Source organism: Genypterus blacodes, unplaced genomic scaffold, assembly GCF_046128005.1.
Source record: "Genypterus blacodes isolate CSIRO-AG114 ecotype Tasmania unplaced genomic scaffold, CSIRO-AGI_Gbla_v1 ptg000154l_1, whole genome shotgun sequence".
NCBI lineage: Eukaryota > Metazoa > Chordata > Actinopteri > Ophidiiformes > Ophidiidae > Genypterus > Genypterus blacodes.
In genome coordinates, this window is record NW_027466956.1 from 1,368,228 (window position 1) to 1,384,086 (window position 15,859).

Here is a 15,859-nt window from a genome sequence, read left to right on the forward strand (position 1 = left end):
TTTGGAGTGGGGGGGACTCTCCTTAAGTCCTTCCTTGACTCTGTGGTGGCATCAGCCATCTTGTATGGAACAGTCTGCAGGAGCAGTGGCATCTCAGCCACTGACCGGAAGAGACTGAACAAGCTGGTGAAGAAGGCCAGCGCTGTTCTGGGCTGCCCTCTGGACCCTATGGAGGTGGTGGGGGACAGGAGAATGATGGCCAAGCTGTCATCTTTGTTGGACAACTTGTCCCATCCCTTACAGGAGTTTGTAAGGAGTTTGTAATGGTCACACTGTGCAATATCCCCGATGTGCAATATGTAGCGTATTCATTCATTCATTCACAGTCTAAAGTATTCATTCATTCATTCACGCATCGAATTTGCAATTCTTTTGTACTTAGATGTATGCTGTACTACTGTAAGGCTCTTTACTTTTATATTATATATAATATATATTATTTATATTATCTTATCTTATACACTAACATCTAGAAAGCATTCAAAGCTGATCCTTGCCCCCAATTTAGCTCCTTAGGCCACCTCTCTGTTATGCTAATCCCTGCATACAGGCCCCTGCTCACCAGAGACAAACCCACTGTAAAGCAGGTAAGAGCGTGGCCTAAAGGAGCAATGTCAGCGCTTCAGGACTGCTTCGAATGCATTGACATAGGACATGTTTAAGGAGGCTGAAACGGACAACCATCACACTAATGTGGAGGAGTATGCTATGGCTGTGTCTGCATACATCCAGCTCCACATCACCACAAGCGCTAACCAAAGACCCCAGATACGCCACGTAGGTCATCTGGGGTTTTTGGTGTGGTGAAGTGCAACACTGAAGAAGCATAGCATTCCCCTACTCTTAACATCCTGTTGTACAGAAACGTGTACAGTATATATATTTTAGTAAGGTATATACTGTATATCTGCATTATTCATTGTTTATTTTAAATGCATTTTAGTACAGTATATATTTATATCTACACTATGGGGTGGCAGTAGCTCAGTTCATAGGGACTGAGCTAGTTGCCGGTTCGGGTCCTGTATGGACCAAGAAACTGGACTGGCAGCTGGAGAGTTGCCAGCTTGCCTCCAGGGCACTGCCGAGGTGCCCTTGAGCAAGGCACCAAACCCCCAAAACAAAAACGTATCATGGCTGCCCTGAGCTGACCCCTCTGTAATGCACGCAAGACAAATTTCAGATTGACGTATTCGCAAGTGATTTGCCCCAATATAGTTCTTCTTATTCATTGTTTTTTTACATGTATTTTTTTTATCAGTATTTGTATTTGCATCTACATTATTCTGCAGTAAATAACTATCCTTTGAGCCAATTGCAACTTCATTTCGTTCGCATTTGCACTATGTGTATAGCTTCAACGACAATAAAGTTCGTCTAAGAAGTCTAAGTCTAATTATGTCGCCTGAATTGGGAGGTTCCTGTGTCATGTGACACCAACTGACCAATCGTATCCGTAAGGGAACGTGCACTAGTCCATGATACATAAACTACGTAAGCTACTACGTATGAAACCGGAAGTAGCGAACTCATCGTCCGCACAACAAAACACTTCAGCTCTTAGCTGTTTGTCAAAGGCGGAAAACAAACTCAAAGCCTCGACAACAAAGAAGGTACCGTTATTCGCTAGTCTATACTAGCTGGTTACATCAAATTACGTGGTCAGCGCTTGCGTTAGCTTAGCTGTTTGCTCCATGACGTCCCCAGCAGGATCGCCCCTGCTAAGCTCGAACCAAGCTGTTTACTCCTACGGCACTCAAATCGTGGGAAAGCCGCCGCTCCGCTCCCATTATCACCACACAGCGCTCCCCTTCCCGGGCTGTGTTATGGTGGAGTCAGTGGACGATGCAGAGGGTCTATATGTTGCAGTGGAGCGGTGCCCCCTGTGCAACACCGCCCGCCGTAGGCTCATCTGTGCCCGTTGCGTCCAGGCCGGAGACTTCGTGTACTTCGATGGAAGAAACACCGAAAGGTACGCTTGGTGACAGAGAGTGAAACCTATAATAGTGTCTTCTCAAATCAAACCTGACATACAATGCATAAACTGTAGCTGCCCAAACTGTCTGACACAGTACGACACACAGAGGATTAATGCTCTTGTTTTTGATATCACATTTCGCCAAATGCATTTCAGTTGTGAAATTGGATGAATACGTTTTTTTTGTTTTTGTTTCAAAGTCAGAGATAATGTTAGCCATTTCTTAATTCTGTTTTTCAAAGTTATTTTTCAGCAGCTCAGAAACAGATACACAACAACCCTTAAAAAAACCCTCACCTGACCTCAAACCCCCTAAAGCAGTGGTTCCAGTGGAACCTGTCTCACTGCAGGAGAATGAGCGCCCCTCCCCATCAGACCGATCAGCCTCGTATTGTTTTCCCCCCCCCCCCCCCAGAAAAACTTCTGATCTATATGGTAAGGGGGGGCGCTAAAGAAAAAGTTTGTGTTGTCAACAAAAGTTTTGTCCAATAATTTAGTATGGCCCCTGCCGGCTAATGGCAACATCAAAATGGCCTGCGATAGGAAAAAGGTTCCCCACCCCTGCCCTAAAGGCTATTTTTAATTGCATATCTATTGCCTCACAGTAAGAAGGTCCTGGATCAAACTGGACCAAATACCAACTTAGGCCCTTTGCTGTAAAATTTGCAAGTACTCCAGACCTCTCAAGGTAAATTGGAAACTGTTAACTGCCCATAAGTGTAAATAGGTTTGTATAGCTATCTACTTAAAGACTGTGTGTCCCCTGCTTCTTGCCCCATGACCACTGGCGTAGGCTCCAACACCCCATGACCCTTAATAGGCTAGGAAGGTATAGCGAAAGGATGGATGTACACTAATCAAGCTAAGCTAGTGACTTTATCGTATTGATCTTGTTCACACAAGTTAATGTCTTGTTCTAAAACTAAATTATTGTGTAGGTCATTACAGGGGAACAGGGGAATCTCCTTCTCTGAGCAGCAGTATACTTTACAATAGATTTCTTACAAAGATTTTGCCCCACAAACTAATTACTTGTACCACACATGATAATAATTTTGTCACCGGGGAAAGTGGTTCTGTTGTGTTTGAAGTTATGGATATTAGGAAGGCAGTGGCTCGGTGGGTAGAGCTTCCGCTTGGGAACTGGAGGGTTGCCGGTTCGAGCCCCTGCCGAGGTGCCCCTGAGCAAGGCACCGAACCCTCAATTGCTCCCCCCTCTGCGAAGGGTGGTAATGTAATGTAAGTCGCTTTGGATAAAAGCGTCTGCCAAATGATCGTAGTGTAATGTAGTGTAGTGTATATTACTATACAGGAATAGAGTCATGAGTAATAAAATGTACCTTGTCAAAAAACTATGGGAATTAAGGAAAGCTTTTAATATCCGATAAATAATGCAGTGATTGTTTGGTTATGTTTCTTATTCACAAGATTGAAACAGTGTCATTTGACTAAATACATAGTCCCAGGTATTCCATCGGGGCTAGCTGTCTTCCGGGCGTTCACCTTGCTCAGGATGGAACAGACCTCGTAGGTGGAGAGTGTGAGAGGCAGATCGTTGAGAGGTAGATCTGCCTTGGCGATACCTCCCTGTTTACCCGGTCAAAGCGAGCGTAGAAGTGGTTGAGCTCGTCAGGGAGGGAGGTGGAGCTGGTAGGGGGCACAGTGTTGGGTGGTTTGTAGCTGGTGAGTGTCTGTATGCCTTGCCACATACGCCCGGGGGCAGAGGAGTTGAAATGCTCTTCATCCTTCAGTTTGAAGCCATGTTTGGCCTGTGAGATTCCCCGTCTCAGGTTGGCCCTAGCTGGGCTGTAGGCCTCCCGGTCTCCAGACCTGAAGGCTTCATCTCTGGCTTTGAGCAGAAGGTCAACCTCTCTGTTCATCCAGGGCTTCTGGTTGGGGAAAGTTTTCATTGTTTTAAGTGATGTCACTCTGTCCACACACCTGTTGATATGATCCAGGACAGTTTGTGAGAATGTCAATGTTAATCAGGGAGTCTGTGGTGGCCTGAGCGGAGAACACATTCCAATCTGTTTGTTGGAATTGCTGCTGGAGAATGGAATCAGCACCCTCGGACCAGATCTTGACGGTCCTTGTTGTGGGTTTGATCCACAACAACACAGAAACACACAGGAGAAAACTATGTAGTCAGACGCTGAGCCTCGTGATATACACACACCACCATCTTGTCTGTTCATCAAAGCAATGTTGTGACTTAAGCATTTTAGGAACCCCTTGTTTGTATTGCTGTAGTAGACAGCAAGAGAATCTGAAATGTGTATCAGAAGCAGCTGAGCCAGTATCCAGTTTCCACGCTGGGCCAGACAGGATTACTACAGTGTGGCCACACTTTACTGTAAAATGATTGTAATTTATTTAATACAGCTTAATGACCCAAGTTGTCACCTCTCTTCCTGAGAAAGGAAAATGTGTGCTGTGCAGTAACACGGAATATTGCTCATGTAAACAAGGTGACTCTGATGCTTCATCACTCTGTGTGTGTTGTGTTTGTAGATACATTGAAAAGTTGGAGCGACTGAAAAGGTTGAGAGAAGAAAAGGAGCAGCTTCAACAGGGGTAAACATTAAGCACGACTGGTCAGACATGACTATGAACATCAAGAAACATCTCCATAATTAACTCCAGTGGTTGACGTTCTACCCTCTTGTCTGTCTGCAGAGTGATTCAGGCCATGGCCAAGAAGTTGCAGGCTGATCAAATGGTGAGTTGACCTGAAATGTTCCAATATGAAGTCTTTGGTTCAGTTACTGTGAAGCAGGTGATAGCGTTTATGTTACAGAGTAGATAAGATTCTTTTACCATTGTACAAGTACAGCTGTGATAGTTCTTTCTGCCTTATCAGCTGGAAGAAGAAGAAGAAGAAGATAATTCTGTATGCAGGGCTCAACAATGCCAGTGCTTTGCTCACATTTGCGACCCAAAGTAAATGCGTGCAAACTAAAATGTATTTAGGAGCACTTATGTAAATAAAAAGTACATCAAATTTTAGCCCAGGCTGCCTCCTTTTTCATCAAAAGCACAACAGTAATGGATGAGGCAGTCGCTGCACTCCACCAATATCTTTTGGAAAAAAAATCACGTGACCCGTTTGTCAGCACAAAGGTTTGTGTAGACACCTTCAACTGCACATAAAATGAACACACATGGAGCTAGAGAGAACTAAAGTAAGTTTGCAACATGAAGCCAACATACAGCCTGATGCTTGTTTTTAAGTGGCCAAAATGTTTTGACCTAAAATAAACTCATTTCAATTACTTCATTTTTAAAGGTGCATTTTTCCTTGGCACCAAAACCAAAATGGAACGAAACGGCAACACAAAGCGAGCTGTGACAGAGACGGCTCTCTGAATTCACCTGCACACACACACTGGGATCAAGTGCTATCTGAGAGCACACATACACAACTGATGAGATGATCTAGTAGGGCAAAAACTAAAACTGACGGCAGGAACTCAATTCTGAGTGTGACGGCAGTATATCATTTTTATAAATGTATATTCTGAGGCTTGCTGTTCCAGGCTTAGACTGCCGCTGCATCCTAAATGGAGCCGAGTTATGTAGAGGTGTATTTATATTCAGTTTGTGTTCAGTTTATTATCTGTTTCACCCCAGGGAATGAGTCCACACCATTAATGTCTTTTGCTGAGTAGGTAATCGACTTGATTAAAATACATTTTTGGTTCAATTATAGTGTAAGTAAGTGATACACCTTAAGTATTTCTGTGTGTGTGTGTGTGTGTGTGTGTGTGTGTGTGTGTGTGTGTGTGTGTGTGTGTGTGTGTGTGTGTGTGTGTGTGTGTGTGTGTGTGTGTGTGTGTGTGTGTGTGTGTGTGTGTGTGTGTGTGTGTGTGTGTGTGTGGAAAACAACAGATCAGTTAACAAACAACATATTATCTGGGATGAAGTGTCGATATTTATAAATTTAAAACATGTTCCTTTAAATAAGTCTATTTAGTGTGTGTGTCTCTCAGTAAAGCTGCTCTGTGGATGCAGGACAATGTTTAATTATGTTGTTTGTTCCAGCAATGGAAGATGATGTCATGTAAAATGAAGATCAAGCAGCTGAAGGAGGCGATCACTTGGGGCAATGAGGAGGTGAAGAGCGGTGAGCTGATCTGCAGGAGGGAAAGGGAGGAATTTCCCTTTCAGAATAAAGCAGGATACGGTCACAGTTAATCTAAGAGAAGATAAACATTCATGTGTTTCCTCTTCTTCATCATCTTTCAGGCCCACATGATTTTGTTTTGTGGTTTTTACAATTGAAATCATTGTTTTTTGCGGTACATTTCCAGAATTCTGTGTCAAATTTTGCAGGGTTTTGTCCTTCATAAATCCCAACTTTTCCACATTTTATTGAGATTCACAAAGTTTAAATAGCACTCCTGTTGCTTTAAGAAGGCTTCCAGAGGTGAACACACACCCTTTACACCCAGCTGCAGTAATGATGCCGCTGCTCTGGACTTCACTCTCCCAGTATGTAATATGAAAATAAAGAAAAGGAACAGATCGATAGATTTACTATTGATCCCAAACTGGGAAATTGTTCAACGTTTAATAGTTAATGTCTGGTATTTTTCGCTCCTTTGCCTTTAACATGTTTCAAATGAATTGTATAAATATTTCTGTTACCAACTTTTAAAGGAAGTGGAAACTTAACATCCTGATGTCAGTCAACAGTGGCTACACATCATTACTTTCCACGTCACTTCCATTTTAACCTGAAATGATTTAGATCATCTTTGCAGTTAATACGCTGTAAACTGGGAATTCAAGCGGCATCATGGAAAATTGTGTTGTCGAATTTGATCAAAACCATGCGTTGGTGAGAGCTGGAGGGACTGATCTTTTATTTTCCCCCTCCTCCACCAGATAAAGATCTCCTCCTGCACTCCCAGGAAGAGAGCCAGCGGCTGCAGCGACGGGCTGGACGGCACCAGGAGAAGCGAGATAAAATCAAGCGGCATAACCGTCGCCTAGGGGAACTGCTGGACCGGCGCAGCAAGGAGCTGCATGTGAGGCTGGGTCAGCTGGGGGCGCTGCGCAGAGAGCACATCCTGGAGCTCACCACCTTCATCTTCCCAACGCAGGAGGAGAAACAGGGCAGCAGGTCGGTACACTAGCATCACACACACCACACACTTCTAATAGCTTTTTGACTGATTTATATATTATTATTATTATATAATTCGATTTTTAAAGAATGTATTCCACTTTTCTGGCTTCATCTCAACATAGTCTCCATTGTTAGGTCTTTGTTAAACAGTGAGCCTTGGTTTAAAGGTCCACGGCTGCAACTTCATCACAAAAGGCTTGAAAAATGGAACCTCAACACACCCAATGAAAGTTTTGTGCTGATAATAGTTCAACAGTACAATGAAACAGGAAACTAACCTCTCTGCTCCCCTTGTGTTTGTTTGTCAGAGACCCTGCAGATGTGGTGGTGGAGTGCGACCCGGCGTTGACCTCCAGCACAGTCAGCGAGCTAGCTGAAGCACGCCGCACCACCTACCTCTCAGGACGCTGGATATGGGACGATCAGAACGGAGAGACGAGCATCAGCATCACAGGGCCGGCAGTCACGCTGCCCAGCAATGGAGACTGCTCTCCCTACTACAGCTGGGTGGAGGAGAAAAGCACCAATCAGGGTCCAGGTAAAGTTGCAGGGCGTGTTCACAAGAGAGAACAGACGGCGTCATGCTTATATGCTCACAAGCGTTCCATTGCTATTGTTGTCACATGCTGTTTGTTAACATGATAACTCGTATGCATCATAATATGCAGTAGTCGGTATGCTAAACATACGGCCCAGTGTGAACTTACATTAATTACCTGTAAAAGCATTTGCATACATTCCCAAAATGCTCACTTCTTGCACTTCTTGCCCTTTCTTCCATTTTTTAAATTTAATTTCTGTATTCCCAACATGCAAACGTGATCAACACGCTGTTTCTATTAGAGAGGAATACCGAGACATTGTAAATGTCAACAGAAAGGCAAGTTTATTCCCTTTCCCGGGTTGGGAGCGCACCCAACGCAACAACAAGAGACTCACTGACTTTCCCTCTCACTGCTGAACTCTCTGTCTCTCTCTCTCCCCCCCCTGAAGTGCGTCTGTCACTAAACTCAAAACAGTCCAGAAGACAGGACACCATTTTATAATATTCTATGAAGTAGTGGGGAGGCAGTAGCTCAGTCGGTAGGGCTTCTGCTTGGGTCGCTGGAGGGTCGCCGGTTCGAGTCCCTGCCGAGGTGCCTCTGAGCACCGAACCCCCAACTGCTCCCCCCTCTGTAATGGGGGGAGCTTTGGATAAAAGCGTCTGCTCGTAATATATGGTGTGTGATACTCCAGACTTTGGTATCGATCTGATACCAAGTAAATGCAGGGCCACTATTGTTGATACCAATATCTTTTAATTTGCCAAATGAACTGAGCACAGTGAGTGTGAGTATGTATGTATGTATGTATGTATGTATGTATGTAATGTAAATGTGTCATGTGGACTGTGTAATGGAAGGATGAGTCGCAGCTGATTGTGTTTCAAACATGGCTGTTGTCTTTGTGATGCAGAACTATAAGAGGAAGTCTCTTATCTTTACTTAAGTGATTTTTAATCTTAAGTCAAGAAGCTTTTGTCCTTCCAAGGCACAGTTTCCCTGCATAATGCACACGAGCCAGGTGTCCATTCCATACTGTATGTCCCTTTGTTAGCCCTGTTATCCATGTTACATCAGAGTAACAGATGCTGTGATGTTGCTCTCTGCAGACTCACCTTTGACTCTAAAGCTGGGCTGGGGAACCCTTTTCCTATTGAGAGCCATTTTGATGATGTTTGCTGATGTTAAGTTGCTGATAAGTTGTTTTAGCAGCATTTTATATTGTGGAAGGTGATGTATAAGAAAAATCTTAACTTATTATTATTGTAATGACTCTTCACCATTATTCTATCAGACTGGCCTAATGCGATGGCTTTGACCCTTTCTCCTTGGTGAGGCGTCTGATCTCAGGTGGCAGTGATGAAGATGCTACTCACGTGTGGTTGTCCAGGTTTGGCTCAGTCAGTCTTGAGCAGAGCTGAGTCTTTGCAAGAGTCAGTTTTGAAAAGAACTGAATGTTGTCCAAAACAGTGATGCTAACTTCAGTGCATGTCTCCTCAGAAAGGAAAATCCTCCACATGTAGATGGAGTTTGTACATCAGCTGGTTCCACGTTGAAAGGTGTTGCAAATACGTTCACTTCATTTTCAAGTCCTGGAACCTCTCTCCAAAAGGCTTGGAGGCGTTTTGCACAGCTGGCTTTTGTTCTTGCAGAGTAGGAAAGTGATTCCCATTTCCAGTTGCACTTGCCACAGCTTTAGCTTAGCTTCAAATGATTTCACATTTTGAGAAAAGAGAGCTGAGAAGCTGGGTAGGACGTTGGAGCTTGATCTTCAGCTCTGAGAGGTACTTGGTAATGTCCACCATGAAAGCCAAATCAAACCACTTGCTGTCACTGAGTTCCACGACCGGTTTCCCCTCCATCTCCATGAAGGTATGAACCTTTAGCTCACTCCCCATGAAGCTGGCATGCATTGGGTTGTCCCAGTCAGCTCAGTTTGGAAAACCCGCTTGTTGGTCACGCAAACTCCGGAGCAGAGCGGCAACTTTATCCAAGCGTGCTCGTCCTTTCAGCTCCTCCAGTTTAACATGTTTCAAGCTGTTATGACGCTCAAGGTTCACTTTCTTTCATAACAGCCAGCACATCCCCACAAACCAGGCACACAGGCCTTTCACTTCCACAAAAGTAGTCATTCATCCATTTGTCTTGGAGAGAACAACATTACGCATTCACTTTTCATTTGTTCGTCGCCATGTTCTGCTACCTGTCAATCACTGATGGCAGGTACGACATGCGATGACAGTTACGCTCTGTTGTGTTCAATGACTCTGACCTGGTCTCACAGGCCGTATATGGCCCGCGAGCCAGAGGTTGCCCACCCATTGCTGTTTAGCCGGTGGTTTTCTCACTTTGAAGTTCAGACAAATTGCAAGAGCTGTGATGTCATGCTCCCTCCTGATACCAATGCTGCCCTAAGTCAATATGGAGGCGCTGTATTTCAGCTGTTTGCGTGTAACTAACTATGGTATATGTGCTCTCTCCCTCCAGTGTTGGACTACATCAATCCAGCCCACACCATCAGTGCAGCGCTATGCTACGCCACGCAGCTCGTCAGCATCCTGTCTCACATTCTGGATGTCAACCTGCCCAAGAAGCTATGCAACAGGTAGGACACACACGCACAGGCACCACATCCACTATATTTCCCATCTGTATCAGGGTGTGTTGGATTCTGAAAGGCTAACTTTTCTTTTGTTCCTCAGCGAGTTCTGCGGGGAGAACCTGAGCCGGTATCGCTTCACCAGAGCTCTGAGCAAACTCAACACCAACATCCTTCACTTGTGCTTCTCTCAGGTAACATGAAGGCCCCAAACTCTTCCTCTGCAGCAGCCAATCAGTTTGTATCTTACAGGGTCACACATGACTATTAAATGTCTTTATAGGGTTAGGTTCATTTGGAAGCCAACTCTCTGTCTGGCAATAGAATGTGTGAAGGCCACCAAATGTCATTGTTTGTTTAATTTTCCTATCCACTCATTGAATAATTAAAGCACTGACTGACGGCAGAGAAGTTTTGAAAATACTCTGTGTCCTTTAACTATGTGCATGGATTTGTGTTGGTGTGTGTCCAGCTGGTTGACAGTGAGAACCTCCATCCTCATCACACTCTCAGGAACATCATGTTCCTTGTTTCGTCTGAAAATGAAAACCTGGGCAGGTAAGGAGCTACAACTGTATTTTCGACACACTCTTGGGCTGAACTTGTTTCTTGGTTAAGTGTTTGACCTTTGACCTCTGCTTTGAGTTTTGACCATTTTCCCTCTGCATTCCACCCTTGTCTGTTCCAGGACGGGTCCGTTTGAGGTGAGTGCTGACCTGGAGGAGTCGATGGAGTTTGTGGAGCCAGAGGCAGCGGGGCCAGCTGAGGAGAGCGGAGACGAGGCCGTGACAGACGAGGAGACGGATCTGGGGACGGACTGGGAGACGGTGCCCAGCCCACGATTCTGTGACATCCCATCACAGGTACAACAGCTGAAAGAACTAAAGTCTTTGAATGCACCTGATCAGTTTTTATGTGTGCTGCTCAATTCCCCTTTTATTGATCAAAACTGCAGCATGAAGGAATTTAAAGCCATGTAGAATGATGGACTTCACACACAACACAGGAAAGTGAGACATGATCACTGCCTGGTTTGTTCAGAGGCTTTCTTTAATGAAAGCGGTCTGAAAAAACACTGGTTGATTTGAGAAAACATCACTTTAAATTGGAAGCAGCACTGCCACTGCTGGTAATGGTACACACACTGAACAAATGACAGCTTGGCTTCACTGTGCAGAGTACAGGCTGGGTGTAAACATCTCTCCTGCCGAGCTACATGTTCTCATCCCCTCTGTTTTGTAAACATCCGACAGTATAATTTGGATTTGTGTGGAGGTTGATTGTCAGAGACGGCTCTGTTCCCACGCCACGTTGTGCTCATGTATGTTTCCTGAAATTCCAAAAAGGTTATGTTAGCCAGTTGCTAACTTGTGTGCCTATTTCCGATTATGTGGTGTGTGGGATATGGGACAGCATCATCATTGCTTTTTAAAAATGTCACCATGAAATTTCACAGGGAAAAACTGTTCAACATTCCACTGCAGTTTGTATTCATGCATGCCCTGAGTCTCATCAGGCTGCTGGGGTGGCAGCTGCTCCTTTAGCTCACTCTCTGCATGGTGACAAAGCAGTTTCAGTCTTTGAAAAGACACACGAGTAAAAGCGCACAGGTATCGCTGTCATACTTTTTGTCATACTTAATGTCGTGGAAGAGGCGAGGACACAACGGACTCGTAGATTTATAATGTGATGTGTTCCTGACAACTGTACATGTATGTCTACTTCTGGGGAGACTACATTAGTGAGTATTTCTGTGTAAACACTGAATGAATACCCAGGATAGAGAAGAAGTGTCAGTCTGAAGCTGTGCTGTTCCTGTGTCTGACTTCCTGCCTGGCATGACAAATTTGCTCGTGGCTCGCCTGAAAAATAGGCCAGATGATAGCTGCTGTTTGCATTGATCCTCTGGTATACCTTTGTTATATCATACACACACACACCAATGAGATTTCTGCATTTAATTCAAAGGCTGGATCTGGTAGCATGATCCTCAAATGAAGTTATACTTATTTTAATCACAAACTGGAGACAGGGACACTAGCCTACAGAAAACTGGCAAAGACAAAAAGTGCATCCTGTGCTTCAATCAGTGCCACAGAGTAAATGTTATGTTAATGAAACGTTCTGCGTCTTACTATAGGTCTTTAATGTTATGAAGTGACTTGTTGATAAGCTATTCCAGGTCGTGACCAACAGGGGCCTCTAGTATTATAAACCATATCCAAAGATGTCACATCTATTATGCGCTTTAAAATAGCAGCAGCTGTGTTAACTCTGTATCCGTGGATACGCGTGTCAGTAACGCATCGAGATATAAATAATAACAAAAATGATCTTAAATGTGATTAGAAAACAAGGAGAAGCCCAAGCCCCCACCTCTCTGTGACAAAATGACCTCTGGCATGCACTTGACCGATGTCCCTCATTCATTCAGGTCCAATCTCATAAGTGCAGGTATTGTTTTTTTTAAATTTCTGTTTGGATCTCTGTTCTTTATATAATAACATTGGTTGTTTCAATGTACGTGTCCAATGTCAACCTCCAATGTCCGTTTCTTTTATTCGAATAAAAATAAAACATTGATGTACCGTGTGATGTTAATGGTAATTGTTTAGGTCTGATGAAGGTTACAGCATACCTCTGTCTATCTGCTGTGATGCAACAGTGACATTTTCTAGTATTTGTTGGTACAAACGTATATTGAACAAATTTGGGATTAAGGCTCAGAGAAAACACAGCATGCTCAGATTACTAAAGCCAAAGAACGAAATTGAACCGTGTTCATTTAAACTTCAAAGTGGGTGTAAGCAACAGTGGCATTGTTGCTGCATGAAAACTATTGTGAGTAGTGTGTATTAAAGGTGTTACATTATTGGGAGTGCAAACTGAACTAACGTCACACTCAGGATGTAAGAACATGTTGATTTAGCTCTCATGAGTAACTAACCAGTTTTGTAAGCAGGACACAGTGAGATCATCAAACTACAACTTTACCATGTGGACTCACCGTGCTATGTCTTTGTTTGATGTTTTGTGGCACAATGTCTTCCTCTGTCTCCGATGTGTATTAGACAGTTATTACTCAGAATGTCGTGAGTCGTTAAGCTGAGCAATTGCATGTTCACACTCACCATAAAGGTCTGAATTCTATAAAACTACAAGAACATCTCAACTCAATAACATGTCACTAATGTCATATTCTCTCTCACACACCTCATTTAGACCATGGATCTATCCCAGAGTGCATTGCAAGTGTCCCAGCCATCGGCAAACACAGGAGGGATGATCTCCTCTGCTGCCGCCTCCGTTACTTCCTGGTTCAGAGCGTACACCAGCCAGCGCTGACGGATCCAGACAGGACCAGACCAAACCAAAACAGAATGGATGACTCTCTCCTCATCAATGTAGCTTGGACTGGTCTGCACTCTTGCTAGTTCCGGACTTTGGCCTGGTTTGGAGCAGACGGTGTTAGCTCTGGGGTCAGGAGGCCAGACTGCAGTATGGTACAGATGAGATCTCAGTAGAACCCACTGTGCTCGCTCAGTTTCCTGAATGGAGCATTTTGACATCTAACTTCAGTGTACTTAACAATCTTAACATTGATTTAGATTCTGATGCTTGATTAACATTTTAAGATTAAATGTCAAATGAACAGTGCACACACACACACACAGCCATTTAAAATGAACAGAGTTTTTAATGTACTTGTTGGTTGCTCCAGATTTTGATCTCAAAATGTTATTTAATTTTATTTGTTAAAGATGTTTAACCTACTTAATGTGTCCATAAAACTGCTTCACCTATCTACCAGTATGCCTGTGTGCACAGCAGAAATGCAGTGTTTGTTTAGTGCATTTTAGTCATTAGTATGATAGAGCCTCTGTTCCAAGAAACACAATTCTGAACCTGGACACAAATAACAATGTTGTGATGGTGATACAAAAGGAGATACAACAGTTGCCACTGAAGCCAATCAGAATTGTGGAGAGGTAGAAGCAGGCAGTGGTTTACACACACTACCACCGCGTACTTTCAATTTAGCAGTGCAGAAATGGTTCTGTAAAAGAGCACAACTGCAAAAACTTCATTTTAATGCACTACATTCTATTTCTTTCTCTCGCTCTCACTCACACTGTATGTGGTTTGCAAGCAGTCTGTGTTGTGTTGACAGCCTAGATAGAAAAGCTTTTTAAACTACCACCCGAATACACATCACGGAAACATTGTATGCCTTTGTGATGCCATACTGAGAAGGAAGAGTCCAGACATGAGGGAGGGAACAGGTGGTTGTTGTGGACGACTCAGTGTTTCCTAAACTGACAACAGGGTTTTTGGTGAATTTTGAGATCTTGGTTGGGAGAGAGTAGTATCATAAGGCAGCTACAGAAGAGGAAGTGCATCTTTGTAGCAGTGTTTTGTGGATCCTTGGAGGTTTTGCAGCCCAAATAAAGACGCTGATCATTTTGCCTAAAGACTCGGAGAAATGTTTCTTCCTCCTCCTCCTGCCCTTCTTGTCCCACACCTTAAAAGCCCCCATTTTATCGCCGACTATCCCATGAAAACACACACACCACACTCCAGTTATCGTTGTAAGATGAAGTGGAAAGTACCATATGCAAATGCAGGACCATTGAACAGTGTTTCTTCTATCAAACTCTAGAGTGTTGAAAGAGTGCTTAAAGAGAGTTTAGTCATTGCTTGTTTCTTTCTAGAGCAGTGATTCCAACCTGGGGGTCCCGACCCTCACTAGGTCGCTAAGGCTCCACAGGTAGTCGCAAAGCCCTCTCGATTTTAAGCGTATAAGAATTTTTATAAATATATATTTTTTTTAAATGCATGTCTCAGCATTTTATTCATTTCTGTGATAAGGACAACTACATTTAAGGGTTATTTTACAAGTGTCTAGGCCTATCTTCATTAATATAGAAAAAAATTATATCAGCACCCTCAATTGCTCCCCCCTCTGCGAAGGGTGGTAGTCGCTTTGGATAAAAGCGTCTGCCAAATGATCGTAATGTAATGTAATGTAAATAATACAGACATAGAATTGTGTTCCAAACAATATAAGGAAAAATCGTTGGATACATTGCAATATTCACAAGTCATGTCAAGTTTATTTGTATAGCCCAATATCACATACAGTATCTCAAAGGGCTTTACAGACCCTAATCAGGAAAATTCCCGACCCAGCCCAAAGCTCTCAAGGAAGATGGTGGAGCACCCCTACATCCCTCTGGGGAGGCGGCCGTCTGTCCCTGAAACAGCTATGGAGCTGAAAAACAGCTGACCCCTGGATCCCACACTCAAGGGTGTGGGGCCCAGGGCCCGAGAAGTGATCAGTAGACATTAGGAGACATAGGAAGTAAGGTGAGAAGGTTAGAGAAGGATGGAGAGAGAAAAATCTTTTAATGTGCCCCATCCTCTTACTATACTGACACTATCACTAACCAGAGTGCACAAAGTCTGTGCCTCCTGCCCATTTAGCAGATATCAAAGTTTACAGAAAAGAGGTGCGCGTTTTCAAGCAGGATTTGAAAACGCAAATAATAACATGAGCTCTATCCGTTAGGTAGGATCTGAATCAAGAAAGTGCGAGACCACGAATGCCG

General features: G+C 43.7%; 1 protein-coding gene across 1 annotated transcript; it reads left to right on the plus strand.

Annotated features, from left to right (window-relative positions):
• Positions 1 to 1,505: 1,505 nt before the first annotated feature.
• atg14 (autophagy related 14) lies at positions 1,506 to 14,716 on the plus strand. Its single transcript, XM_076166061.1, has 11 exons — positions 1,506 to 1,972; positions 4,490 to 4,552; positions 4,655 to 4,697; positions 6,020 to 6,101; positions 6,866 to 7,103; positions 7,418 to 7,647; positions 10,139 to 10,256; positions 10,354 to 10,444; positions 10,723 to 10,808; positions 10,939 to 11,113; positions 13,473 to 14,716. Exons 1-11 carry the CDS (start codon positions 1,695 to 1,697, stop codon positions 13,593 to 13,595), a joined length of 1,527 nt encoding a protein of 508 aa, XP_076022176.1. The 5' UTR covers positions 1,506 to 1,694; the 3' UTR covers positions 13,596 to 14,716.
• The last annotated feature ends 1,143 nt before the right edge of the window (positions 14,717 to 15,859 follow it).

Excerpts from the sequence above, each read along its gene's own strand:
- atg14 (XM_076166061.1), top strand. The coding sequence starts at position 1,695 with ATGACGTCCCCAGCAGGATCGCCCCTGCTAAGCTCGAACCAAGCTGTT. Across the intron at positions 4,698-6,019 it reads AGTTGCAGGCTGATCAAATG|CAATGGAAGATGATGTCATG; the intron begins GTGAGTTGACCT and ends TGTTTGTTCCAG. Across the intron at positions 7,104-7,417 it reads GAGGAGAAACAGGGCAGCAG|AGACCCTGCAGATGTGGTGG; the intron begins GTCGGTACACTA and ends TTTGTTTGTCAG.